General features: G+C 46.9%; 1 protein-coding gene across 1 annotated transcript; it reads left to right on the top strand.

The window, feature by feature from the left end:
* Nucleotides 1–3,163: 3,163 nt before the first annotated feature.
* KDELR2 (KDEL endoplasmic reticulum protein retention receptor 2) lies at nt 3,164–21,141 on the top strand. Its single transcript, XM_081090872.1, has 5 exons — nt 3,164–3,394; nt 10,667–10,767; nt 16,090–16,248; nt 17,561–17,813; nt 19,124–21,141. The coding sequence occupies exons 1-5, from the start codon at nt 3,304–3,306 to the stop codon at nt 19,156–19,158; spliced, it is 639 nt and encodes a 212-aa protein (XP_080946998.1). The 5' UTR covers nt 3,164–3,303; the 3' UTR covers nt 19,159–21,141.
* The last annotated feature ends 3,296 nt before the right edge of the window (nt 21,142–24,437 follow it).

The raw sequence follows: 24,437 nt of genomic DNA, 5'->3' as shown, positions 1-24,437 counted from the left end.
CTGTCCCGGGAGCCGGCAAGCCCGTGGCGCCGGGACACGCCCTCATCATACAAGTATCGAGTCACTGTGCTGCAGCCCTGGAGCTAATATCATTGGATCTCAACAAAGCTGGGAAAATCACAATGTTCTGAATTATTAAAGCTGTTAGTCCCAATACACAGACACACACACACACAAAATCAGTATCACGTGAAGAGGTGACCAAAGAGTGTGCAGGGACAAAACTGTAGGAAAAAAGAGTATTTCGTACGTGTGCGAGGTGGTCAATTAATAAAAGCACCGTGAGGCCTTGCGCCAGAGGCCGGCCTGTTTCGAAGAGCCGGTCTGACTGCGTGCTCATCTCTGCTGACCTGTGGCCGTCAACAGTCCAGGGGAGGCGCTTCGGGCACGTCACAGCTTCTGCCAAACTAGCCTGATTTGTCCAAATCACCCAACACCGCCGTCTCTCACTCAAGCTTCCATGTGGGAACCTGTTTCCCTGGGCAAGTGTCTTTCCTGGAACGGGGTGAGGTGCCTGTGCTGCTTGGCTCCACATGGCCTCCCTTGAGCCGCGCAGTCACAGAGGCAGCGGCGGGAGCAGGACCTGGGTCCCGGCCGTTGCAGGAGCTGCCCTTGGCCAAGCAGGGTTTTGATCATTCAAGGGACTAAGCTGAAGCCACCGCCAGCTGCCAGCTGGTGGATTCTAGAGCCCCTTGCTGGGAGCTGGAGCAGGAAAGCGATGCACCGTCGCCGTGAAGACTGCCCTCTCTTCGCCCACAGTCGCTCCTTTGGCTTAGGTTTAAAATAAACTTCCTGATGGGGAAACCCCTGTAGAACAAGGACGGGCCTGCACTCCAAGAGAGAGGGACAAAGTGACCGGCGCTGAGCGTGCTTGGCACTGACCCTCGGGGCACTTGCCATGTCTTCAGCCCAGGACGGAGAATTTGGAAGAGGCTTAGAGTGAAGGGGAATCTAAGAAGAGGCTGTGATTTTGGCGAAGGTGCCTGGTTTAGTGCTGTAATTACCTTATTTTTTTAATATGTATATTTCTTGGAGTAAATCCTATATAATAAAAGCCTAATATGCAAATTGACCGAATGGTAGAATGAGGGGGGTAAGAACCGGTCGCTATGATACATACTGACCACCAGGGGGCAGACGCTCAATGCAGGAGCTGCCCCCCCAGCCCTCAGGCCTCAGGCCAGCCAAGGTAGGTGCCAGCGGTGGGGGGGTTCCCATCTCCGTGCCAGTTGCCCCACAGATTAGCCCTGATCACTGGCCAGACCTAGGGATCCTACCCGTGCATGGATTCCGTGCATGGATTTCGTGCACCAGGCCTCTAGTATTTTAAATAAATGATATCAGTGTTTAAAACCAAATAAAAGTATTGTGTTATTTTCTGGCTTCTGTGCTGTTTGTGGCATCTGTCAGCGGGTCTGGCTTCATGGTAAGTGACCACTTTCTCAGGGACAGAGGGCCCCACACTCAAGGCTTAAAGCTCCAGGGTCACCATCTTCAAATTCTTAATAGTTTTATCTTTGAATTTGTGTTTTGCATGTGACGTCCAGTGAGACAATAGAGTGGGTCACAGAGCTGTGGCCCCTGCATGGTTCCACTGTTGCCGCCTTCTCGCCTCATCAGGATGGGTTCTCGGCTCTCCTGTCTCCCTGGCAACCCGGCCTCCTTCTCTCTGCTCCTGCCCAGTGACCACTGCCACCTTCCACTGAGGTGGGGGCCTGGGTGTAGGTGTGGCGGGGGTCTGGTTGACTGTGTGTGCCCTGTGACCTATATGAGCAGGGCATGGCAGTGGCCACCCCACTGTTGGGTGGTCAAGACTCTCACCCATCCCTGATCCAGGGACATCCTGGCACCGAGTCGGTCATACCTTTGAGGGTGCCCGCTGCCAGGGGTTGAGGTGGTGGTGTGGACAGAGGAGATGCCTCGCCCCAGCAAGGCCAGCTGGAGGGAGAGGGAACCAGCAGCGACCAGGCCCCGTGCATACTCCACCCAAGTCCACGGCGGGCCCGGGCTCCCTGGAGCAACAGCGCTGGCCCACCCGGGATCCCCAACGGTGTGCTCCCTCGGCCTGCACTGCACCTGGGGGGCCCCTCTTCTCCTTCCGACCTTCGGGCATCTGTCCTGTGTCCATCTCTTCCAGCCGGGTCCGCGGACATCCAAGGACAAGCCACGCCGTGTGGAGTGCGTGCTCTCAGGGATCCCGCATCCGTGGTGAATGCTCTGATCCTTGCATTCGAGACTGACGTTGCCCGACATACAGACAAACGGTAAAATTCACCATCACAATTTAGATAGTTTTTCTTTACTTAGAATGAATGGCAATAAATAGCAAACAGGAAACACCCCAAGTTGGGAGAGACCGCAAGACAGGGGAAAGCTTATATTTTAGTCTCTTTAACAGCATTTCCCCATGCTTTCCCCCCGGGGACCCCACGTTTCTGCACGGGACCCCGCAAATTATGCAGGAGATTGTTTGTCAGCTTCATTCCGTTGGTAATTTCTTGTGATTTCTTCTCTCATCCTGCAGAGTTGTTCACTTTTCTACCTAACTTTGCACTCTTTCTCAAAGGGATCCCCAGAATGATAAAACCTTCAGACCTCCTCTTAAGTGAGCTGGCGACTCCTTCCCCAGACACCCCCCAAAATTGGCCTTACCCTCTGTGATGCCACCACGGATTCATTTTTATTGTGGTTCTCAACCTTCTGGCCCTTTAAATACAGTCCCTCATGTTGTGACCCAACCATAAAATCATTTTCCTTGCTACTTCATAACTGTCATGTTGCTACTGTTAGGAATCGTCATGTAAATATCTGATATGCAGGGTGGTCTTAGGCGATCCCTGTGAAAGGGTCGTTCGACCGCCAAAGGGGTCGCGACCCACAGGTTGAGAACCGCTGTTACACTTTCTCATACAGTAAGCCCGAGAGCTCTTACTATAAGCGGGAGGGGAAAATCGCTCACAGGGGAGTGTCATTTCAAAAATTAAAGGAAATCGCTGGCACCCGAGGAGAAGCCGGAAACACAGCAGCGGGGAGTTGGCGGGAAGCCGAGGTCCTCCGCCGCGAGGCCCGGAGCGGGTGCTCCCCGCCCGGCCCGCGTTCCGGAGCGTCCCCTTTAAGGGCCGGGGCCGGGGCGGGGCCTGGCGGCGGCCGGCTTTCCCAGGCTGCCCCGCGCGCGCGCCGGCAGTTTGGCCACGTCCCCGGCCACGTCGCGCCCGCTCTCGCCATCTTCGCCGCTTCCTCTCAGGGGCCGCCGCCGCCGCCTGAGCCGCCGAGCCCCCGGGCGCCGCGCCGACCGCCGCCGCCATGAACATCTTCCGGCTGACCGGGGACCTGTCCCACCTGGCGGCCATCGTCATCCTGCTGCTGAAGATCTGGAAGACGCGCTCCTGCGCCGGTGAGCGGCGGGCGAGGCCCCGGGCAGGCTCGGGCGCGGGGCCGGGTGCCCCGGAGGACCCGCCGACCTCGGCCGCCCCACGGCCCGCGGGGCCGACGCCGGCCCGACACGCCCCCCTCGGCCGGCCTGGCGGACGGCGGACCCCGGGCGGCCTGCGACCCCTCTGGGTGGGCGCTGCGGCCGGGGCGGGCGGCGTGGTGCCGGGCCCCGCTCCGCGCCGGGTCCGCTCCCGAACTTGAACCCGAGCCTTCGGGCGGAGGAGGCGTCACCCCGGCCGCGCGCGTCCCTGTTCTGCCTGAAAAGTTTGGCGGGTGGGGCGGGGGGAGTCCGGCAGGCGTGTCCCTCGCCCCCAGCTTCCAGGGGCGCCTCTCCCGGGGCCTGGGCGGGCGTCCCGAGGTGCGGGGACCCCGCGAGTCCCTGGGAAGGGCGGGAGGAGGATGGGCAGGACCGCGGCCGGCGGGGCCTGACGTGGCAGCCGGGTCGGTGCGGGCGCGGGCGCGGGCGTGGAGGGAGGTCACCCGGCCCCGCACCCTGCCCCCGGGAGGGCCGGCCTCTGGACGCGGGGGTCGGGTCCGGCCTGGCCTGGGAGGGGGGAGGCCCCCACGCCTTTCTTGGGGAGCATTCCTGCCGCTTTGAGGAATGGGCTGGTTTGTCAGACTCGAGGGCCTCCATCTAATGACGGGCTTGGGGGCCGCCCGGGTCGCTGTGGTCGCTGCGATCCTCGCTCCACGTCACCAGGGAGTTGGCGGCTCCCTCCCGGTGCCCACCCCCTGCGGTGCCGGCAGAGACAGCCCTTCTCGCCGGGACCCCGGCGCTTTCCCAGCCCCAAACGTTCCACAATGGCCGCTTTTTACATTACTTGGTGCTTGCTTTTGGCGCCACGGCCTCCGTGAAGTCACTTTTGATGGATTCTAGAACTTAACTGTCGCGGAGGCAGTAAAAGACGGAGTCCTCAAGGACGCGGAGATTCCACTTACCGCATTGATTCCTAAAAGATGTCCCCATCTAAAGTCACCCCCCACGTTTGCTCGCTGTCCTCGGGCCTCACCTCTCTCCCGGGAGCAAGGCTGAGATCCAGGAAGTCAGCAAACACCAAAAAGACCTTTGAGCGACCCAGATGGATGTGACAAAGTCCGCGTCCTGAAGCCAGTGTGCCGGGCTGGAGGTGATCTCTCCATTTGTGCGTAGTTCCGAGGGGTCCGCTGTGTGATTTCCGATGACAGCAGAGTAATCGCTGCGAGGGCGGACACTTGAGCACTTGCCTGCTGGGGGGTGAGCTGCGTGCCTTAGGTGGCTCATCCCTGCAGCCTTAAAGCAGCGGTTCTCAACCTGTGGGTCGCGATCCCTTTGGGGGTCGAACGACCCTTTCACAGGGGTCGCCTAAGACCATTGGAAAACACATATATAATTACATGTTGTTTTTGTGATTCATCACTGTGCTTTAATTATGTTCAATTTGTAACAATGAAAATACATCCTGCCTATCAGATATTTACGTGACGATTCATAACAGTAGCAACATTACAGTTATGAAGCAGCAACGAAAATAATTTTATGGTTGGGGGTCACCGAAACATGAGGAACTGCATTAGAGGGTCGCGGCATTAGGAAGGTTGAGAACCACCTAAGGCTTTAAGGCTTAAAATAACCTTCTGACGCAGGTGCTATTGCTTCCTTTCTGTGGAGGAGGAACTGAGTCTAGGGAGGTGAGGCACTCAGTGGTAGAGCCGGGATTAAAACAGGCAATCGGTAACACGCAATTAAGGATTTTGAAGTATCTGTGTATTTTGTCCTAAGTCATTTCAGTGTAAATGTTTGATGCCAGACCAGTTACTTAGGTCATTTTTCGTTGCACTCAGAAAATTATTTTTCCTGCTTTTTGAGATGTAATTGACATATTGTGTTAGTTTTTTGTGTACAACATTTGATATATGTGTATTTTGCAAAGTAATTATCACAGTAAGTTTAGTTAACATCACCCACCACAGGTAGTTACAGTTTTTTTTTCTTGTGATGAGAACTTTTAAGATCTGCTGTCTTAGCAACTTTCAGATACACAACACAGTTTTGTTAACTATAGACACCGTGCTGTGCATTACACTCTGGGGTTGTCCAACATCTTAGTTTACATACACATTTAGGAGACATTACACTCTGGGACTTACTTACCTTATGACTGGAAATTTCTACCTTTAGAACACCTCCCGTTTTGCACACCCTTCCCACACACACCCAGCAAATGTTACTTTTAATCTTTATTTTTACTCCAAATTTTTTGGATGAGTCTCTTCATTTTCTTTCACATGTTTCTCAGAATCCCTGCCTCTGTCAAGTCATGAAGTTGAAGCATGATGTCTCCTAAACGTGTATGTAAACTAAGATGTTGGACAATTCCAGATAGAAAATTCTGTTTTAATCCACCCCAGGACATTTTTCCATTGATTTTTAGGAAGGGAGGGGGAGAGACAGAGAGAAACATCATGTGAAAAAGATAGGAGAGAGACATCGATTGGTTGCCTCTCACATGCGCCCTGATCAGGGCCCAGGCTGGGGAGGAGCCTGCAACCAAGGTATGTGCCCTTGATCAGAATCAAACCCGGGACCCTTCAGTCCGAAGGCCGACACTATCCACTGAGCCAAACTGGCCAGGGCTAGGAAATTCTTAAGGGAACCTTGAGTAATAAAGAAAAAATGAGTTTGTTCTTTTGTTTGTTTTTAATATTCACTATTTTCATTTGGGAGATTTAGGAGCATTTAGGAAAATATAAAATACTTCAGCCAAAATAATTAGGGAGATAAATAGGTGAGTTCCATTCGTGTGTGTTTGTCAAGTATTCCTACAGTTAAGCCTGTAGTTATAGGGCATTATTAAATTATTTTCCTTGTCGGACTTAGGATCATTTTAGTTCTTATACTTGAGATTTCCTAACCTTTTAAAAATCAAAATTGTGAGGATTATTTTTTCAGAATTAAATGCTAAATTTGACTAGCTGCTTGGTTTTTCCATCCTAAATTATAAAAGTTGTTTAGAGACTTTTGAAAGAGTAAGAATTTGATATGAGTTTCTCAAATAACTGGAATAGGAGACATGCACATCCAGGTTGTGTTTCTCACTTTGAAAATGCTGGTATTGGGGCTCACTTTAGGAATTTGGCACCTGTTGTGAACATGCCTGCAGTTACAGACCAGAGGGCGTTTTCTCTTAGGTAAGGGATGAGGCAGGCTAGTAAGGAAGTGGGGGATTGTCTTCCTGACCGGCTAATTGGAGAGCAGCTGTTTAAAGGACCTATCTTAAAGGGGGGGCAGAGGACTTGATCTTGGTCTAGCTCTGTTTGAATTGGCTTGTCCTTGTCTGTGTCTGCCATGGTCATTACAGAGGGGTACCCCCATGAAATGTGGGTTTCTCATATTCCTGAACAATCGTTGCAACTGGATCCACAGTTTGCTCAAGTTATCACTTTATTCTTGTTCTAAACACTGACCGGCCTAGCCTCCGGAGAACAAGCCTGGGTTTGTAGCTACGTTTCCTGTAGGCTGATAGTTATTCGTAGTCCTGTGTCTGTTTTACTGAAATTATTAGTGGAATCCTTCTGAGATCCACGTGCCCCAGCCATCCTCCCCTGGCCTCTCCCTGCCCTCCTCCACCTACTGCTTTGATTGTGGGTTGTAGACTTTTCATCCTACCAAACATGCCAGGAATGTACTGAGTCCCTGCATTTCTCATAATCTCAGTTTATTTTTGAAGTAAATGGGAAACACCTCATCTTTTATTGTTGTCATTGAGTACTTCTAGAAGCTTTTGCCTCACATTCCCAGCCAGTCTCTTGAGTATTCATTGCTCTTAAACATTTATTGACCACCCACTATGTGCAAGGCACCCGGGACACAACTCAGAGCAGCAGCTTATAGCTATCAAAGTTTCTGCTCAAGAAAGCTGCAATTTAGTTGAAATAATATACTAGTATAGATGTGTGTACATACATATATATATTTAAAGATAAAAATATAGGGTATTAAGCCATATAAGCAATCAATCCTGTGAATGTGAAGTTGTAGGAAGGATTTGGGGAAGGATCCCTGACTTCCCAACAAGCAGTGTATAAAACCTCTATGAAAAAAGGTATAGGACTTTGCTGATGGACATAGAAGATGACCTGAATGTATGTTCAAACCCTACTTCTGGATGGGACCAATCAGGCTGGTGAGGAAGCAAGAAGATACGTCTCCCCAGATTAACTTATTCATAATATCATCAAAGTTAAAAGACAGTGAACTGAGAGAAATAATCTGCAAGATAGCAAAGTGACAGAGGGTTAAAACCCATAAGATATTCCTACAATTAAAAAAAACACCTGCTAGAAAAATGGACAAAGTTGGCAGTTCACAGAGGGAAAGGTAGGGTTGACAACATCTAATGTAGGCAGGGTGTGAAATAAAGGGGACTCTCACCCAGTGTTAGTGAATGTGTAAGGTGGCACAGCCTTTCTAGGGGGAGTTCGACAGTGTGCCACACTTCAAGTTGCATACATTTTATCCCAGCAATTCTAGGGCATCTGAACAACAAAAATTGTAATGTGTGTGAATAAACTTTATGTAGTTATACAGATGTTTGTTGTACCTAATAAGTACAAAGCTGCTACTTCCTAATCAGGATCCCAGGCCAGAAAGAATAAAGGAGAACTGTGTGAGTGTCCTCAAATTCCACAAAAGCAGTTCCTGCTTGGATTCTGCACAACGGGACCAGCTCCAGGCCACATGCTGCCCGTCCCTGTCTCTGCCCCATGCTCTGCTCAGGAGGCTCCCCCACCCTCTGGGTGGCAGTAAATGAGGGCAGAGCCCAGAGCATATTGCCTATTTATAGTCACAGAGACAATATCACTTAGAAACTCTTTGGAAGTATTACCCCAAAATACCACAGAATGAGAATTTACCCCATGACATGAAAGTAAAATGAATTGCATTTTCTTTTTTTTCTTTTTTTTAAAAATATATTTTATTGATTTTTTTTTTACAGAGAGGAAGGGAGAGAGATAGAGAGCTAGAAACATCGATGAGAGAGAAACATCGATCAGCTGCCTCCTGCACACCTCCTACTGGGGATGTGCCCGCAACCCAGGTACATGCCCTTGACCGGAATCGAACCTGGGACCTTTCAGTCCGCAGGCCGACGCTCTATCCACTGAGCCAAACCGGTTTCGGCATGAATTGCATTTTCTTTTGTCTATTTGTTCATTGATTTAGCAAATATTTCCTTAGCCTGCTGTGTGTCAGGCTTAGTGCCCAACACAGATAATACCAAATGGAACAGGGCACATCCTGGGCCTTTGAAGATGTCCGTGTCTAGTAGGGGCTTAGGGGAGAGGGGCGACAGGTGACCAGGCCATCACCCTGTATTTGGTAAGTACTGTAATAGGAGCTGGGGTAGCAGCTGGCGTGAAGCAGTTCCCATTATGTAATAAACAGCTCTGAGGAGTGGGTCTTCAAAGACGACTTCCAGAGGAAGTGATAGTAAGTTGGGTTGCAAAGGGGAGTGGGAAAAAGCAACATGACAGTCCCTGGTTTTTAGTGTAGGAATGTTGAACCTGGAGGACAAAATTTCAAGTCTGAATGGCTTTCAAATTTCCATTTGAATAAACATTTTGCAGCAAAATTTGCCCATATGTATCCTTATAATTTTTTTATTTAAAATATTGGAGTGAACCATATAGGAAGTTCACTAACATTTATCTTTCAAGGCTCCAACAAACACCAAATGTGAATCACGAAGCCCCTGTTCTCCCCCTTCCCATCTTGTCTTCTCTCATATTCTGCGTCAGCGGCAGCGTTGTTGGTTCTCCTCCCCTTTGGAACATTGAACTTTAGTAGGAAAATAAAGTTTCTCATTTCCAGGAGAAAAAGCCAAAAAGAGCAGTCTTACTGTCGGTAGCTCCACTCTTAGCCTTGAGGTTGGTTACTATTGATGGGTCTGGATTCAATTCTATTTAGGTGTTTTTGTGAATAGGCTAGAACTGCAGTTACTCAAACATAGAAAGTAATATCCTTAGATCCAGGCACTTAATTTTGCAACAAGCTGCAAAATTGTTCGGTAAAATACTATTTTTTAACATGAGATTTTGCCCTGGATAGGTGGCTCAGTTGGTTGGGGTTGTGGGTGTGATTCCCTGTCAGGACACGTACCTAGGCTGCAGGTTCAATCCCGGTTGGGACGCATGCAGGAGGCAACCAATTGATGTTTCTCTCTCTTTCTCCCTCTGTCTCTAAAATCAATAAACCTATCCTTGGGCAAGGATTTTAAAAACGTGGATTTTACGTTCTGTAGGTGTATTGCTAATTTGCGTGCAGTAACATATCTGCACATGCTTAAATAAGTCTAATGGTGTGAGGTTTGCAGTGTTGATGAGGGTGGATGGGTTCTGTTTCCTTAATTAATTCACTCAGTCTTCAACATCTGAATCCCTTAGTACACGTCCTTCATCACAAATATCTGGCCAAATGTAGATATCGGAGAAGCCCAGTGCATGCTCTGTGTGTGACGCGGACTTCCCCAGCTGACTCCAGTTGTACCCCAGCAGTACTCTGGAGGTGGGTTGGTGGTAGGAGGTGGAAACAGTTTCACGGGGTTAAAAAAAAAAGACTGCTGCTTTGGAAGACGGGCTGTGTGAGTGTGAGGTTGGCTGTATGATGAATCCAAGAGATGGAGTTTTAAAAAATTGTAATGTGTCCAAGTAAGTGCTGCCCTCACAAAAGAAGTGGCCTTGGAGGCCGTACCAGGGGGCTGATGCTCAGACTCTTACGTGAAGCAGTGTTCCTCGTCGCCTCAACCAGAGAGTCTGACTCTAGCTCCATCCTTGAAAGATTTGTCACCACGAGGTCCTGTTTCCTAATGGAAAGAGGTGCTAAAGGTGACAGAAAAGTTACAACACTAAGTAACAGCAGACTTTTTAAAATAAATCTGTTCCTACCTAAAGTGACATATTAGAGAAATAAATGTTCATTTGGACAATGTGCACCCTGGTATGTTGGCTCTGGCCTAATTAAGACACTTTCCTGAGTCGCCCCATCATACTAAGACAACAGTTGCTAGAACCTCCCCAGAGGAGCATGTTCAAGAATGTGAAGGGAAAGAAAAGGGAAATCTCATTTATTTAGTCATCCCAGACGTTAGCCTTTGGCCCCGGGTGTCCCATTTTCCAGATCTGCTTTCTGCACAGTGTTACCTACATGCATCAGAGCTCTTCGGGCTTTTCTAACACTTCCCTTTCATTTCTTTAGGTATTTCCGGAAAAAGCCAGCTTCTCTTTGCACTGGTCTTCACAACTCGATACCTGGATCTTTTTACTTCATTCATTTCACTATATAACACATCTATGAAGGTAGGTATGGCATCCAGTGGATTGTATTTCATCCATAATTCACAGACCTATGGAAACATCATTGAGCATATTATTTTTTCCATTTCAGAGCAGTATCTATTTAATTAAATGTTTTGAACTTAGAAATTTTTAAATCTTAAGTTCCTTGAGTATGACAAATTTCTAATGCTCTTGATAATCCTACAAGAAAGAGGGGTAAGCCCTGGCCAGTTGGCTCAGTTGGTTGGGCATCACCTCCAAGATGTTGCCAGTTTGATTCCTGGTCAAGGGCACATGCCTGGGTTGCAGGCTCCATCACTGGTAGGGGGTGTGCAGGAGGCAGTTGATTGATGATGTGCTCTCACATCAGTGTTTCTCTCTCTCCCCCTCTTTTTTCCTCTCTGTCTAAAAATCAATAAATTACTCTTTAGGAAAAAAGAGAGGGGGGGGTAACTTTTATGTTTTTAAGCAGAGGGAAGTTAGACTCCTGGGAAACCCAGCAAGTCGGTTCAGGACAAGGAGTGAAAGCACAGGCTCCTCGCTGCAATGCCTTATTTTGCTGCTGAGGGACTATGTTAACCTTCTACCACTTTTATTTCCCCCACTAAGTCCATGTTTCATAAGCTTTTGCTGTATGTGCCATCTTTATTATTTTTGCCAAGCTTAAATGATGTCTGTGCCATAATTTACTAAATATGTATTTAAACCTTTTGATTTATCCTCAACATTAGTATCAGTGCTACCTTTAGTGTCTGTATATTTTCCCCAATTCACATTAAAACAAATGTATAACTATTAAAACACAAAATGTTTGCATATACCTAACATTCTGTGTAGCACTGGTGGCTCACACTCCACACTAGGAGAAGCAGTATTGAACTCATTCTAACAGAGTGCCCGCAGGGTTGGGCATTTCCCTAGCACTGAGGACAGGGCAGGAAGCAAGTCATGATCTGGTGGGGAGAGGAGACCAGCGCTCGCCAACCTTTTGGACCTCACGGATCACCAGTGGTCTGCAGACCACCGGTTGGCGACCACTGCTCCAAAGGTTTCTCTTTTTTTTTAGCCTATGTTTCTGCTCTGGGCACTACCGGGGGCACTTACTGTCCACGCCAGTGAATCAAGACCAGCAGATTCTCTCCGAGAACTGTAGCAGAGGTTTCTTTACACCAGCGGTCACCAACCTTTTGGACCTCACATACTACCAGTGGTCCGCGGACCACTGATTGGCGACCGCTGGAGTAGACAGTCATCCCAGTGCTAAATGAATGGCTGTGATTTGTGATGGGTACTATAGAGGAAAAGTAGGGGGCTCTCAGGATGTGAAAAGGAGTCTAATTTCATTCATTCATTCATTCATTTATTCAAGTGCTTAGTGAGTGTTTGTGTGCCAGGCACTGTTGTAGGCATTTGGTTATTGGAACAGCCAAGAAAGTAATGTTTAAGTTGAAGCTTATTGGTGTAGTATTTATGTTTTGGGTTTTTTGTTGTTATTTTTGTTAATCCTCACCTGAGGATATTTTTCCATTGATTTTTAGAGAGAGTGGAAGGGAAGGGGAGAGACAGAGAGAAACATGGATGTGAGAGAGGCACATCGATTGGTTGCCTCCACACAAGCCCCGACCAGGGCTGGGGATCAAGCCTGCAACTGAGGTACAGGCCCTTGACCGGAATTGAATCCAGGACCCTTCAGTCCTCAGGCTGAGACTGAGCCAAACCGGCTAGGGCTTGGTGTGGTATTTGAAACAACTCCCCAACACTTTGTGTCCAAAAGCATTTTAATAAGCACAGGTCAAAGACAGAGCAATATTTGAGTCTGTCATCTTTACTAAAAAGCAAATTTGAGCTGCCTGTAATCATTCCATTCTTTACTACTAAGTTATGGGAGCTTAGTCCTTAGGAAATTGGCTTACTTACAAATGCCTGTGTCCCTGCTTGTCCATGCAAGTTAAAACTGCAGGTATTTGAAGTGTGTGAGCAAGAACCCTCCCCCTCCCCCTCAGGGTACCTAGCCTTCAGGAGAATCCTGCTTGGTTCTAGTTTCCAAGCACATCCTAAGAATCAGACGAGTACAGTCGAGTTTTATGTGCTCATAGCTTTTTACTTTAAATGCCAAAGCACTGATGAGTAGAGAAAAGGGGCTGCTCTCCCCAGCGGCTGCTCTCCCTTATGGACATAATCTGGTCAGGCCATAGCCTGGATGCTGGCCGGGAACCCTGGCAACGTGTTCCTGGGCCAGATGTTCTGCTGGTGGGGACTCTGTGTACATTGATTTTGTTTATACATGTAGATTATGTTATTTTATTCATATACATGTATACATATATTTGTGTGTGGAGAGAACTCCAACAGTATAAGATTAATCTTGATTTTTCTTTGGTAGTTCTTTGGTGTTTGGATGGGTATGAGCAACAATTTTAATACCTTACTATTTGCAAATACAACTCGTGTTGAGGTGCCAGGGACAGTTTAGTGTTTTCGTTTTGTTTTGAAGCAAAACAAAAGGTCTTTATGATTGCTTTCATTGTCCTGTTAAATCATTTGCCTAAATGCTGCCCCTAATTAAGTTGTGCAAGGTGCTCTTCCTGAGGAGTAGCTGGTATCCAGTTGTCTTTACTCACAGGCTAAACCTGCTGTTTGGTTTCTGAGCCTAAAATTCTAGTGTCTGAAAATTGGTGTCATTTCAGAATGTCAGACTTTTCTTTTGGGTTGGATGAATATATGGTGTTTTTTGGGTTGGATGAATGTGCAGAAACATCTATAATAATAAAAGCATAACATGCTAATTAGACCAGACGTCCTTCTGGATGCCCTTCTGGATGACCTTCCTGATGAAGCCAGGGCTGTGAGGGAAGTCCGGTTCCCGGGTGTCTGCTGCTGGCCAGAGGGAAGCCCGGGTCCTGGGTGCCTGCCAGCGGCCGGAGGGAAGCCCAGGTCCCGGGTACCGAGGGAAGCCAGTGCTGGCAGCTGGGGGAAGGAAGGCTTAGCCTTGTATGAATTTCGTGCATCGGGCCCCTAGTATTACATAATTATAAATCTTGAACAGCTATACTGCTATGCTGTATATGCAGGTGAAATCACTTTCTATCGTAGGCAGTGGTGTTTTACTGCCTACACTTACTTTTGGTTTTGGTTTTGTTAGGTTACCAAAGTTTCATAGCAACAATCTGAAGTTCAGTGTTAAAGTAACATAATTTAAGTAAAAACCATCATTTTATAAAGTTTAAGGTGAGTTACATTAATTTATCTTTAAAAAGCAGTACTAAGAAATATCATGATGCTGAAAGAAAGTACATTGGTTTTGAACTGCATTGAACTTTGCTTTTTTTTTTTTCTTAAGCTACATTCTAATAGTTCAAAATGGTATTAAAAATACATTCTCTGGCCCTAACCGGTTTGGCTCAATGGATAGAGCGTCACCCTGTGGACTCAAGGGTCCCAGATTCGATTCCGGTCAAGGGCATATACCTTGGTTGTGGGCACATACCCAGTGGGGGGTGTGCAGGAGGCAGCTGATCGATGTTTCTCTCTCATCAATGTTTCTAACTATCCCTCTCCCTTCCTCTCTGTAAAAAAATCAATAAAATATTTAAAAAAAATACATTCTCTGGCATTTCACACTTATATTTAAGATACGATCCAGCAATCCCATTCCTAGGTATTTACCCAAGGGAAATGAAAAAGCACACAAAAGCCTGTACACAATGTTTATAGCAGCTTTTATCCCCGAAGCTGGAAACAGTCCACCTGTCCTTAACTGGTGAGTGGATGAACAGACTGGTAACTCACACAGTAGGCTGCCGCTGCTACTGAACAGCAGAAAGGAGTCACTTGTTTTATTAATATACCAACAACATGGATGGATCTCAGATGCATAATGCTAACTGAAAGAAGCTGGTCTTAAAGTCAGCATTCTAGAAAACTCAAAACTACAGAGACCAAGGACAGATCAGTGATTGCCAGAGGTCAGGCCTGGGGGAATTTTGTGGGGTGACAGTACTGATCTGTTTCTTGATTATGGTGGTGGTTATATGACTCATAAAACTATATATACCCCCTAAAGTGATTTTTACTATACTTAAATTTTTAAAAATATGTTTTTATTGATTTTATAGAGAGAAAAAGGGAGAGGGAGAGAAATATCAATGAGGAAGAATCACCGAGCCAGCAAACCAGGCATGTGCCCTGATGGGAATTGAACCTGCAGCCTCTTGGTGCATGGGACCACACTCAACCAACGGAGCCACACTGGCTGGGCTATATTTAAATTTTTAAATTAAAACAATCCTAGCCCTGGCTGGTTTGGCTCAGTGGATAGAGGGTCAGCCTGCGGACCAAAGGGTCCCAGGTTGGATTCTGGTCAAGGGCATGTACCTTGGTTGCGGGCACATCCCCAATAGGGGGTGTGCAGGAGACAGCTGATCGATGTTTCTCGCTCATCGATGTTTCTAATTCTCCCTCTCCCTTCCTCTCTGTTAAAAATCAATAAAATATATATTAAAAAAACAAACAACAACAACAACAAAAATCCTATATAATAAAAGCCTAATATGCAAATCGATCAAACAGCTGAACAAATGGTGGACTGACTGGTCGCTATGATGTACACTGACCACCAGGGGGCAGATGCACAGAGGGAGGTGACCAGCAGCAGCGAGTGGGGAGTGGGGTTGGTGAGCAGGCAGTGCCAGGCCTCCAGCCAAGGCAAGTGCAGGGTGGGGGGGCAGGTGGTGGTGCCTCCATTGTATCACTCGCCTATCACCCCACAGATCAGCCCTGATCGCCGGCCAGGCCCAGGGACCCTACCCTATATATTGGGAACAGTCTCTTAAATTTAAAAATTAAAACCTGGCAAGGCTACTCTAACACTGAAAAAACAGGATGATGCAGCGATGACATGTATGGACTCGGACTTGCACATTTTGTGGTCAGCCCTGATTCTGACACATAACTGTGACAAAGCCAATTACTTAAACTTCTCTCTGCTTCAGTTTTTCCACCCATAAGACGGGGAAAATGGTACTGCTGCCTCAGAAGGATCATGTTATGTACTACTTTTTATAATCAGGGCAAAAAAGTGTAGCTGTCCATACAACAGCAAGATGCCTTTCACCTGTATGAAAAGTATGGTCACTGGTGCATGCAGAGTCCCGGAGTGCGAGGGATGTCGGTCTGCGGGCATCCCCTGAGGGCGCAGGCTGGGCTGAGGGACACGCCCCCCACCATGGACGAATTTCTTGCACCCTGCCTTTAGTGTGTGTGTGAGTGTGTGTGTGTATGAATGACGTAGAAAACCAAGGGAGTTGGATGCATTGATGACCTGGTGTTTTTCTTTTGCTTTAGGTCATCTACATTGCCTGCTCCTACGCCACAGTGTACCTGATCTACATGAAGTTTAAGGCAACTTACGACGGAAACCATGATACCTTCCGAGTGGAGTTTCTGGTGGTCCCTGTGGGAGGACTCTCGTTTCTAGTCAATCATGATTTCTCTCCTCTCGAGGTTAGTTAAGAGGTTATTTAGTGCACACGTCCGGCTCCCGAGGGAAATAGGCCTGTTTGTAGATAATGTGGGGCTGCTTTGTTTTGGTGTGCTTTTTCAGTTTGGCAAGCTTCTGGTGCAACAGAAACTATTTGGTGTACATAAATGGTGGGCAGAAGTTAAGCCCCAGGTAGTTGGGTGTCAGCTGACAGGTTATTGCCTGACCCCTTTAGAACATGAACTCGGCTGCTATGGTACCAGACACGGTGCTCTGCCTGTCTGCGTGTTTGCTGAACAGGATCTTCTCCCCACTCTAGCCAGCTTTGTTTCCCCTGAATGTACACGTCGATTCTGTCTGTGACCCCTAAGCAGCACTGCTGCTATGCTCCTCAACTTTAGAAGTGGTGTGCATGGTGCCCTGGCACTGTGAGGTGTGGCTGCCCCTCAGTGCCGAGTCCTTCCCTCAGCACCTGGGATTCAGTTACTGCGCTGCTCCTGGTTCTCTGGTGGGTGCAGGAGGTCTGGGCTGGTGATCACTCCAAGGAGTGCTCCCGAGTCCTGCCGTCAGCATGAATAAAGTACCATGTTGGACAGAGTTTGCATGATAACAACTCCAATTTCTTTCCTCCTTTGGTGTAACCCCACCAAAAAGCCTAAAAATTAAGAAAAATAGCCTTGATCGGTTTGGCTCAGTAGATGGAGCATCGGCCTGTGGACTCAAGGATCCCGGGTTCGATTCCGGTCAAGGGCGTGTGCCTTGGTTGTGGGCACATCCCCAGTTGGGGGGGGGGGGGTGCAGGAGGCAGCTGATCGATGTTTCTCTCTCATCGATGTTTCTAACTCTCTATTCCTCTCTCTTCCTCTCTGTGAAAAATCAATAGAATATATTTTTTTAAAAAAGAAAAGAAAAATAGACTTGTTGGATAGTCTGGAAAGGAGACCAGTTGGGGAGGAACATTGGCAGTGAGGGAATGGAAGGGGCCTGGTTGTCAGTGTGGTCCACCCTGGCAGAAAGCAGGGTTGACTCGGGACCCTAGATTCAGACTGGGACAAGCTTACCCAGGAGAAACATCCTGTGTGATGATTCACGGAGATTTGTACAGGGAAGAATGCGACGCTGGAGAGACGAGGTGATGAGCATTCAAAGAGGTAGAGGTGTCCAGGGTGACACAGCTTGTCATTGGGAGGGTCTGTGGCTTAGGAAATTGCTCAGCTGCTCTGTCCTGGGCTCAGGCGCCAGACTCCGCGCTTCCTGTGCTCTTCACAGGGAAGCCAGGTGTTTCCTGTGACCCTATGGCGGCCGCTAGTGCTGAAAGCCTGTGCTTTCCCTCAGATTCTGTGGACCTTCTCCATCTACCTGGAGTCCGTGGCCATCCTTCCGCAGCTCTTCATGATCAGCAAGACCGGGGAGGCGGAGACCATCACCACCCACTACCTGTTCTTCCTGGGCCTCTACCGGGCGCTCTATCTCGTCAACTGGATCTGGCGCTTCTACTTTGAGGGCTTCTTTGACCTCATCGCTGTGGTGGCCGGCGTTGTCCAGACCATCCTCTACTGCGACTTCTTCTACTTGTACATCACAAAAGGTACGCCGCTGGGCCCACCTGCCCATTCAGGGGCCCCCGAGCCGCACGCTTTTGCTCTGGCACTAGTTTGATGAGCAGAACTGGCTGCGGAAAAGCATTTGACGGACTGTCCAGTTCAATTCTGGATCCGGTTTTGAGTCTTTCTTCTTTTGGATGTAGCTGTATTTTTTACAATGGCTTATTTTCATTGATAAAAATTCAGTCAGAACTAATAATTCTGAAAACAGTCGCCTGAAATCCTACCACTCAGAGATCTTTGTTAGTTTCAGTAAATGGAATTCCAGATCTCTCTGTGCGTATACACAGATACATGGTTAACTACACCTAATCTGCCTTTTCCCCATTCACAGTTGTTCATGTCAGTAAATAGAATCTATGTGATTTTCAACATTATGTGTATTACCATAATTTCCTTACTCAGCCAGTTCATGGATATTCACACTATCACTGCTATTTTGCTGCTATTAAAATCCAGTGCTTAAGTCAGCATCCTTATATATGTACATTTTTGCATTTATGTGAATGGAGGAATGTGAACTTCACAAAACTCAGGTGAAAGCTATCGTCCTTGCTCAGGAAAAAAATTCGTATGCATATTTATGCATATAGTTTTAGGGGGTTCAGGAGCCTCTGAACCCAGCTGTAGACCCCAGGCTAAGAACTGTTACTATACAGTAAGTTCCTAATGGTGGTGTTATTGCTGATACCAGGGCATAGGTATCTTATCCCCCCTTTTTTGTTAAATATGTTTTTATTGATTTTAGAGAGAGATGAAGGGAAGAGGAGAGAGAGAGAGAGAAACATCAATGCACATCAGCCATCGATTGGCTGCCTATGGCAGGCCCCCCGTACTGGGGATTAGTCCTCAACCCGGGCATGTATCTTGATCAGGGATCAAACCGTGAGTTCAGTTTCCTAGCTTGACTTCAACCACTGAACCACACCGGCCAGGCTTATCCCTTTTATAACGTCCAAATGTTATAGGCATAGTGACAGTTACATCTTAATGTATGTTGGGAAGAAAGTCATGATAACAACTGCTGTGAATGTAGCAGCAATTTCAGTCAGGTTTGTATTTCTTAACTGTCATTGCTATGGCATCCAGGTACATGAAAATTCCAGTATATGTGTGCCTGACATTTTCATAGTTGAGCGGGCTTTGTTTATTGACACCAAAATCCAATGCCTGTTGGTTGCCAAAAGCTTATTTCCTTGAACCTGATTATGTGGTATCTTGACCTCTGGGAAGGGGAGGAAGGAAAGCGCAAGCATGTCAGTGCCAGTAATCTTGTTTCCTCTCTCAATTCCAGTGCTCAAGGGAAAGAAGCTCAGTCTGCCAGCGTAAGTGCCACAGACCATCACCAGCACCTGTCCTTCAGGGGCTCGGACAGAATCCTTACCACAGCAAGGCACAAGATGCTCGCACGGAGAATCAGAAACTTCACTCTCGTTGCAGATAGTCATCAGTGGCTCTGGAAGAACCAGAGGAAAAGAACCAGAAGGTTTCTGTTTAATGCATCTTGCCTTATCTTTTTTTATTACTCTGTACAAAGATTTTTTTACACAAAGAAACTTAATGCTGTATTAATAAATTCAGTGTGTAGCTTCTATTGGGGTAGTTCCAAAAGTGAAGATTTTGTGAGAAATAGTGCAAACTTCTTTTTTTAAAAAATTCTTTGAAACTTTTGATTCTTTGTGTCTGCAATGAAATCGTACTCCTTGACAGTTGGTAGATTATATATTCTTTCATCTATCAAACTTGCATTCCACTATATTTATTTTTGCCAAAAGATGAGTCATATTTGTTTGAAATCTGAGACACTATGTTCAATTTGGTGTATCTGTTCAAATTTCTTCCACCGGATATGAAAACCCTCCCTTGGACATCACAACACTACATTTAAGGCTGGTGAGGATGACATGCAAGTCTATGGTTTTCATCACCACAGATGTTAAGATTCTGAATGTGGACGGAGTCTCATTTGAGAGTCACCAAAGGTGCCTGCTCCCCTCCCCTGGTAAGAAGTGTCGGTTTGAGACTGTCCCCTGAGTGTCGAAGGACTCGGTGGGCAGGGGTTCTGGGCTGCCATCTGAGTGCAGGATGCGAGGGATATTGCTGATGATTTTGGATCTATGACTCGACTCCTCTGAGGACTAGAACACAAGGAGTCACCTATCACTTTAGTTTACAGTCCGCAAGATTGCTGCAACCATGTCCATGCTCAGATTCCAACTTCTTCAAATCACTTTGGGTAGTAAAATGATTGACATATTTTTAAATTGGCAGCACCAATTACCATTCCTTATATTAATTTTTTGTTTTTACTGAGCTCCTGCATGATTTATTTTGTGTTACCACCTTAATAAACATTTTATTAAACATAGAATAAATTGTCTCTTTTTCATGAATTAGGCTTTTGGAACATCCTGTGTCAGGATTATTTTTTGTTTTTCATTTGGCAACCAAAGCTCTATACAGGGCTGCAAACATTTATTGTCCACTTAATAATCTGAAACTCTGTATTTTGTGGAAAAATTGGACTTTTTCATCCTGATTTTGCCAGTGGGTTGATTGCTATGTTTCTTTTTGATTTATGCAAAAGCATATGAATGCACCATGACTGTTAAAGTACTGAATACTAACAAACTTACTACAAAAGGAGTGTCCCAGGTTTGCTGCATTGCAATACCTTGTGGAGGAAGGGAGCTGGGTGGGTTTTGTTTTTATCCGATGTGTCTCTTACAGCTTTCTCAGTTGGCTGTGACTGCATGGTTTAACCTCCTGTCTTTACCTCTCATTTCGCTTCCCCCTGCTTCACAGGTGCTGGGGGGGTGTCATGGTTTTGCCTTTGTGTATCAGTATCTCTTTCCAGCATCCTAGTCTGGATTTAGTTTCTGTTTTCATCCTCCTCAGAAGATTCTGGAGGAAGGGGAGGAAATTCTGTCATTAGTGGAGCAGACTGTTTGCTGCCTGACTGGGGACGGGTGGGGGATCTCGAAGGCTTTCGTGCATGTAACCCAGACCCCAGGGCGGGCTTGACTATGGACAGCACAGCACTTAGACCTTGGCCTAGGACCCCAGCACGCCGCCTGATTGATGAAGTACCTGCGTTCTCTGGCCACTCCCCAAGTAAAAATAAAGCCGGCTGAGATGTGACCACCATGTTGTGCCAACCAGAATGACACCTTAATAAACAGGCTGCCTACGTGGGAGTGCAGGACTCGGGCAGCGCCCGCACGCGGCAGGACAAAAGCCTGGGGTGCCTCGCCGTTTGAAGCACTGTTTCAGAGTAACTCTCACTTCCTGAATAAAGGTTGGCAGGTAACTAATCTTTTTTATTGAGCTGTTTTGTTTTGTTTGTGTGGACTTTTAAAAATGTGAGCATAAAGAAATAAAGCCAAGTTAACACATTGCCCACTAAGGATAACTCTGAAAAGCTGCTGGCCATTGGCTGCTTACAAATACCAGTCCGTGCCCTGGCCAGTTCAGTCCGTCTTGGAGTGACATTTCCTGCTTCTTTACAGTTTGGTCAATAGAGAAGGTAGAGAGACAGGTGGCCAAAAAAAAGGTGCCGGTGGAAGGCCTTGCAAGAAGAGCCAGCCTTTCCGGAGAAGCCACTGGGTTGGACACCTTCGTTTCAATACAAGTGACTCTTGGGGAAACCTGAGTAAGAGCAGCACAAGCTTAGGGGTCAGCCTGTGTGAAGAGCCTCGGGTCCCCACTCGGCTCTGGGAGCCTGGGTTGAACATGCGCCTCGTCCAAGGTCAGTTAGAGGCTCCGATGTCTGTGAAGTGTCAGTCTGTGTGCGGGGAGCTCAGGACACAGCTTGGTGCACTGTGGGTGCCCTCCCTCTGTGCTGAGCTGGGAACAGCTGCCTCCAAAGCTGGCGGAACCTGTTTGGTCAGGAGTCCCTCTGGCCCATTCCATAGTATTGGTCAGCTCTGCCCTTGTTGGGAGAGCAGTGCATCTAAAAGAAATGACTCCTAGGTACTTTCCCAAACTACCCATCCCAGTGGGGCTCGCCCTCTAGAGCAGTGGTTCTCAACCTTCAGGCCCTTTAAATACAGTTCCTCATGTTGTGACCCAACCATAAAATTATTTTCGTTGCCACTTCATAACTGTAATGTTGCTACTGTTATGAATCGTCATGTAAATATCTGATAATGCAGGATGGTCTTAGGTGACCCCTGTGAAAGGGTCGTTTGACCACCAAAGGGGTCGCGACCCACAGGCCGAGAACCGCTGCTCTAGAGCTAAGTGTGGAATTCCCAAGGCACCTGTGCTCCGCCCAGTAGGTACCACAGCGTTCTCTCCCCCCAACACACCTGATTTGGGTTGGCCTCTGCAGCATGGTCTTCACAGGTGCTGGGGGGGTGTCTCCTATCCATGCAATTTAACAGTAAATTGAAGCATAACATAGCACTATTCCTTTTCAACAATGACAAGGGTACTATTTCTTATAACACTAGATTACTCTAGATCTCTACTTCCAGTTTCACTCTGGGCACTTAAAGGGTGAGGTCCTTTTTAAAAAAAATTTTTTTTAATTGATTTTAGAGAGGAAGGGAGAGGGAGAGATAGAAACATCAATGATGAGAGAGAATCATCATTGGCTGCCTCCTCCATGCCCCCTACTGGGGATTAGGCCCACAGCCTGGGGCAACCTGGGCATATGCTCTGACCAGGAATTAAACCGGTGACCACTTTTTTTTTTTTAAATATATTTTATTGATTTTCTACAGAGAGGAAGGGAGAGGAATAGAGAGTTAGAAGCATGAATGAGTGAGAAACATTGATTAGCTGCCTCCTGCACACTCTCTACTAGGGATGTGCCTGCAACCAAGGTACAGGCCCTTGACTGGAATTGAATCTGGGACCCCTGAGTCCGCAGGCCGACGCTATATCCACTGAGCCAAACCGGTTAGGGCCAAACCGGTGACCTCTTGATTCCTGGGTGGATATCCAAAGGCTGAGACACACCCAGCTGGGCAAAAGGCGAGGTCTTTAGGCAAACACTTCATGACATTTGACTCCATTACCAAAACAGAATGAAAATACAAAACCTATTTACTCATAAGGTTTCTAAGACAATAAATGGTTTGTAACAGGGAAACTGGTGTGCCCTGAAACTAAAAAAAGTGACTTTAAAGTTCTGAAAACTGAAGATCTCGGGATTGTAAAGAATTGCTTAGAAGCAACGATCCAGGGAAAGCTCGCCTGGCTAAAGCTGCCCGCCCACAGCTAACAGCAGCAGCAAACCTTAAATGCAGGGTATTCATTTTCCTCTGGACATAGAGATTTACTCCAAGAAAGCCAAGTCCTAAAGGGAGAAACAGAGTAGAAGATGAACCAGTGATTTAGGAAAGTGAGAGCAAAGATCAGTTTCTCCAAGTTAATATGGAGATGATATGAAATGCCAAGAAAGTCTCTGAACAGCCCTGACCAGTTTTGCTCAGTGATTAGTGCGTCGGCCCATGGACCAAGGGGTCTCAGGTTTGATTCCCGGTCAAGGGCACAAACCTAGATTGCAGGATCCCCACCCCGGTGCGTGCGGCAAGCAGTCAATTGATGTGTCTTTCTCACATTGCACATCCATGTTCCTCCCTCCCTCCCTCCCTTCCACTCACTCTAGGGATCAATGGAAAAATATCCTCAGGTGAGGATTAATGACAAAAAATCTCTGGAAAATACTTATAGTTTGCAGTTAAATGGTGAAATTAATCTGAAACAGCAGCAGAGAAGGATACCAAACGTTTTTTTCTCCCAAAATTCAAGATGGAGCAAATACGGCAGATGTTACCCCTCATTGAATCTGGATGCTGGGGCCTTCGGTGTCCCACATCTCTGTATGTAAACATTTCATCATAAAAAAAAAGTCAGGACGGTCACTTCCCCTTTCAAGAGCTGTGCTTTGCCGTGGAGCTTCATTTTGGAAATAAAGTTATTTTTAAAATAGATCCTTTTTAATAAGTCTACTTTAAAATAATCTATTTTTTTAAATAAATTTTTTATTGATTTCAGAGAGGAAGGGAGAGGGAGAAATAGAAACATCAATGATGAGAGAGAATCATTGATTGGCTGCCTCCTCCATGCCCCCTACTGGGGATCTAGCCTGTAACCCAGGTATATGCCCTTGACCGGAATCGAACCAGGGACCCTTCAGTCACCATGCTGACGCTCTATCCACTGAGCCAAACCAGCTAGGGCTAAAATAATCTGTTTTTAATAGCAGGAAATTGAAAAACCTGTGTTTAAAATAAGGGAATAATATGCTTTTCACATGTGCATTTACTAACAAAAGTTTATGTAGAAGCATTAGCTTATTGCTAAGCCTTACAAATCCTGTTTTCAAAAGGGAACAATTATATTTAAGAATATGTGTGATCAGAGGTGTAACCTTCTAACTTCTGAATCACCCTCTCACCTTAATTCAGGGGTCCTCAAACTTTTTAAATAGGGGGCCAGTTCACTGTCCCTCAGACCATTGGAGGGCCGGACTATAGTTTGAAAAAAAAACTATGAACAAATTCCTATGCACACTGCACATATCTTATTTTGAAGTAAAAAAACAAAACGGGAACAAATACAATATTTGTATTTGCATGTGGCCCGCGGGCCGTAGT

The sequence above is a fragment of the Myotis nattereri genome (assembly GCF_964212035.1).
Source record: "Myotis nattereri genome assembly, chromosome: 5".
Classification (NCBI taxonomy): domain Eukaryota; kingdom Metazoa; phylum Chordata; class Mammalia; order Chiroptera; family Vespertilionidae; genus Myotis; species Myotis nattereri.
This window is presented reverse-complemented; position numbering and strand designations above follow the sequence as displayed.